Below are 4,321 nucleotides of genomic sequence, written 5' to 3'. Positions count from 1 at the left end.
TAATTTTCAGTAATTTATTTAAAAATGACTAATTAAGCAGAGAAATAAATGAGAAACATCATCCAGGGAACAAAGGATGAATTTCTATTTTAGAAATCAGATATGAGTATTAAAATAGAAAGATTACATATAAAATTTGTCATTAAGTCCCTCACAGCAGAAATGCACCAGAGAAAATTTTCTGGGCACTGTAATGACAATAGAAAACATAATGTAAAATGTAACCACAAAAGCTGAAATGTACCTACATGTACATTTAATGAAGACTGTTTAAGTTAACTTACAATTTAAACAAGAAATTTAGAAGGATTATTTTTGTAGATTAATGAGAAGGTTAATGAGGAAAAATGATGATAAAAGATGAAATCCTCATGTCCTGAATTGCACATCTCTTCCCTCTCTTATTCCCACTTATATTTAACAGCGATCACTTTTCAGTTAAGTTTCAACACTTGAGAATAACTGTGTATTGATTACAGTATTCAACCAAAAGTATTAAGTAGAACAAACAAAAAAATACTAAGAGGGATAATGTATTAAGTTGTTCATCAACAGTCAGGGCTTTACTTAATATATGCTAAACTGATCTTCTGTATATAAAGAGAATTGAAAATGAATCTTGATGTGAATGGAAGAGGGGAGAGAGAGGGAAAGGGGAGGGTTGCAGGTGGGAGGGAAGTTATGGGGGGGGGAGCCATTGTAATCCATAAGCTGTACTTTGGAAATTTATATTCATTAAATAAAAGTTAAAAAAAATAAAAACATCTTAAATACAAAAAAAGATGAAATCCTGAATTCAGAAAATAAGCCCACCAATATTAATTTAAAGCTATAGCAAAACTAATTCTGAACTTGTATATAGGTACCATTCTTGACAAGGAGTGTAATATTTCATAGGTTTGTGAAGAATATGAAATCAGTTTTATAGTGTTAAAGTTATATTCTATCAATAATCATTATTACCCTGTAGTGCATTGGTGAGGAGGAGTGTGTTCCAAATAATAGGAAAAGGGGATTTCTCGTGAAATATTGTTGTCTAATTCAGAAAATCTATGTGAAATGCCATTCTCTATATTATTGATAATTGCACTTTTGGAGAAAAATGTTAGCAACCTAGATTGGAAAAAGGTAAAATATTCAATGCTATTACATTCATTTGTCTAATAAAATTGGAATAAAATTTTGGGGACTCCCAATGACAAGGAAAATGGTCTAGGGAAAATAGCAAACAAATAAGCAAATATTCCATTCATAGAAGATTCACCACAAATATGACAAATTAATTTGCATAGTTCATATTGGAGGTATCAAAAGGCATTAAAAATAACTAACTTCAAAATTTCCAAGATTATTTCTTACTTATATGAGAATCAATCTTTACATTATTTTTCATATGAGAAATAATGTACCAAAATGAAATTCCACATTACCTAAGCTTCAAACACATGGATTATATTTTTAACATGTAAGTCAATATAATGGGGATCAGGAATCACAAAAAATAGCATTAACGTGAAAATGACAAGAAACTATATGCATAAAAAGGCATGTTTGGAAAAAGAAAGTAAATAACTAAAAGTATAGTGAATCTACTTAATATAAAACATGTTGAACATTATACAGTTAGTGCAGTCAAATACAATGAAGTTAGATTCATACAATTTTTAATATAAATTTACATAGACAAAGGTTAAAATGAAAAGGAATTAAATAACCTAATTGTTTCTCTGAACTATGGAAACAAAATAAAAGACAATATTCTAATTATTTATATTGTGTAAGTTTCAAAACTTGACCACAAGACAAAATCCATGAATTCACAAGTTGATTGTGTAAAAAGTGAAAATTTTATAAAAATGCTTAACTAATATTCACACTTTGTAACATCAAAGAGGAAAATAAGATTGACAGAAGTGAAAAAAGGAGGACTACAGTCTAGAAAGACAAGAGCAAAATTCCCATAGTTGTTTAGTGTGAAAACAGAAATAAATATTGACAGATCACAGAGAAACTGTCATTATTGTAGAATTTGATAGTGATTTCATATGCCTTCAACAAAGAAAACTAAATTTAAACTACTTTCTGCAGTAAGAAGATCATTTCTTTACTTCTTAAAAGAAAAGATCTTGGGATTAGGTACCAAAAGAAAATTCATAGGTGCACACACCAAAAAGAGAAAGATTTCTTTCTGCATTAAGTTAAGAAAGTACAAAGGATAAAGCTTCAATTCATGAAGACCATTGAACTAAGAGAGGCACATGGTCTTTGGCGTGTCAAAGTAAAAAAAAAAAAAAATTAGATGCAAGTAAAAAATACAAGTAAAAATCCACATGTATAGATTATACTTTAAAATCTTGAATTTTTAACTTTAATTTTTTTTAATTTTTTATTTTTTAATTTTAATTTTTTAATTTTTAAAATAATTAAAATTTAAAAATATTTAAAATATTACTATTTTAAAATATTTAATGGATGTTATGATTTGTTTTCAGATTTGTTTCATTGACTTGATAAAATGGATGTCATAACAATCATGTTTTGTGGAATACCAATTATTCTTTTATCAGCCCTAATAAGCACAAAAGGACTGACAGTGGTATAGACATTTCCCACAAGTCTCTGGACACCCAGGACAATTGTATCATATTTCCACAATATGGTTGAGAAGGATGACATTATAATATCCACACAGTACACAATCACAAAGAAACTCACCAACAGCAGGACAGTATGGGTGGCCCTTTTTGCTAGAGAGATTCTTGGTAAAATGCTCATGCTGTGAAGGTACTCAGATCTTCTCTGATGATTATTAGCTAGTAAAATCGCCATGTATGCACTGCAGAGAAGCATGATTCCTACAAAAAAGATATCCTGTGACAATGTGAGAATAAAAAATATTTCCCTGATGATAGAGTTTATTGAGGAAAGTGAACAGTACTTACTGACATGGAGTAGATGGGTAATGTTTGAATGAGCTACAGTGTACATTATCATGCTACTCTTGGAGGACAAGTTCAAGGACCAAAAACAGAAGAAAGCATGGATAGTGTAATTTGTGAGTTTTTGCTTAAATCTTATCATGCAGGAGGTGCTGGGGCTGATGGAAATGACCTGAATGATCCTAAGGAGGCAGGTGGTACAGATGGAGAGACCCCTCATCAACCTGATCATATAGAACAAAGCCTTACATTTTAAATTATTTGGAAAATTCAGTGACTTGAACATGTCTGCAGATAAAATATCCAGTGTAGAGAGTAGCAACACTATGCGGACAAAAGTCAGGTGACAGATGGTCACATCAGTAGGCTTAGGCCTATGAGTGTGGTAGATTGTGAAGATGTGGAAGAAAAGAAGGAAGGCATTGGCTAAGATTCCAATTCCAGCTTGGAAAAAAACCATATTTCTTAATAACATAATTGGAAATTTCATTGATCTTAACAGCGTAGAAGAAACATGTTAGATACCTGAAAATCAAACAAAAAGGTGACCTATCATCAGTAGTTTTTCTGTCATGAAAATAATCAAAAATCATTTTTATTTTGCCCACTTACTTCTAACAAATCCAGTTTATTTTATATAAATTCTTGGTAGTAAAATTCTAAACTACCCTCTACAATAAATGAAGTTTTGTCACAACATCCATTTTCTGAACCCTTTGAATATCCCTCTATTTGTAGATTTCAAAAACTTTTGCAACAAAATAAATGTGTTTTTAATTTGTTTTCCTGTAAACTTTTTGAAGCATTCTGTTTAAACACACACACACACACACACAGAGCAAACAAAATTTGTATTCAGCAAAGAATGGCTGAAGTAGAAAATTCCTCTACAACCATATCACCTGCATGAGTAATATGTCAAAGGACACATTTTCCAGGTGATTAAGCACTTGTTGAAATTTCTTCAAAGGCTAATATACCAAACATATTTATGTATCAGAGCTGAAGAACTTATTGTTCCATAAACATACATCTGCACCCTCTGGACAATATAGATCCAGGAAAAGCCCCAGGATCATATTGACTAAAGGACTATTTCCATGTTTGAAGGATCATAATCAATTCTATTCCATTAATTAATGTTAGCATGGAGTAATATCTACGCAATTCTTATAGCTGTATATGTATATAATTACATTGATCTACTCCTACTACTATTAGCAATTCAGTAAGAGACACAATAATTACATAAACAAGTAGATAAGTGTTTAAATATTTTATTCTTACTGCATAGCAATATTTGGATGTTTCTCTCTAACTTGTATCCTTCATTCTGTAATTGCCCACCATTCCCTGAAACAGATTTGATCTCACAGATCTTC

At 30.6% G+C, this 4,321-nt stretch overlaps 1 protein-coding gene across 1 annotated transcript; it reads right to left on the bottom strand.

Annotated features, from left to right (window-relative positions):
• Positions 1-2,499: 2,499 nt before the first annotated feature.
• On the bottom strand, positions 2,500-3,414 carry LOC149119488 (putative vomeronasal receptor-like protein 4). Its single transcript, XM_089325116.1, has one exon. It carries the CDS (start codon positions 3,412-3,414, stop codon positions 2,500-2,502), a length of 915 nt encoding a protein of 304 aa, XP_089181242.1.
• Positions 3,415-4,321: the final 907 nt, after the last annotated feature.

Source organism: Oryctolagus cuniculus, chromosome Y (assembly GCF_051225735.1).
Source record: "Oryctolagus cuniculus isolate XC-2025 breed Fujian yellow rabbit chromosome Y, ASM5122573v1, whole genome shotgun sequence".
Taxonomy (NCBI): Eukaryota; Metazoa; Chordata; class Mammalia; order Lagomorpha; family Leporidae; genus Oryctolagus; species Oryctolagus cuniculus.
The sequence above is the reverse complement of the archived record's forward strand: the minus strand, read 5'-3'. Positions and strand labels throughout refer to the sequence as shown.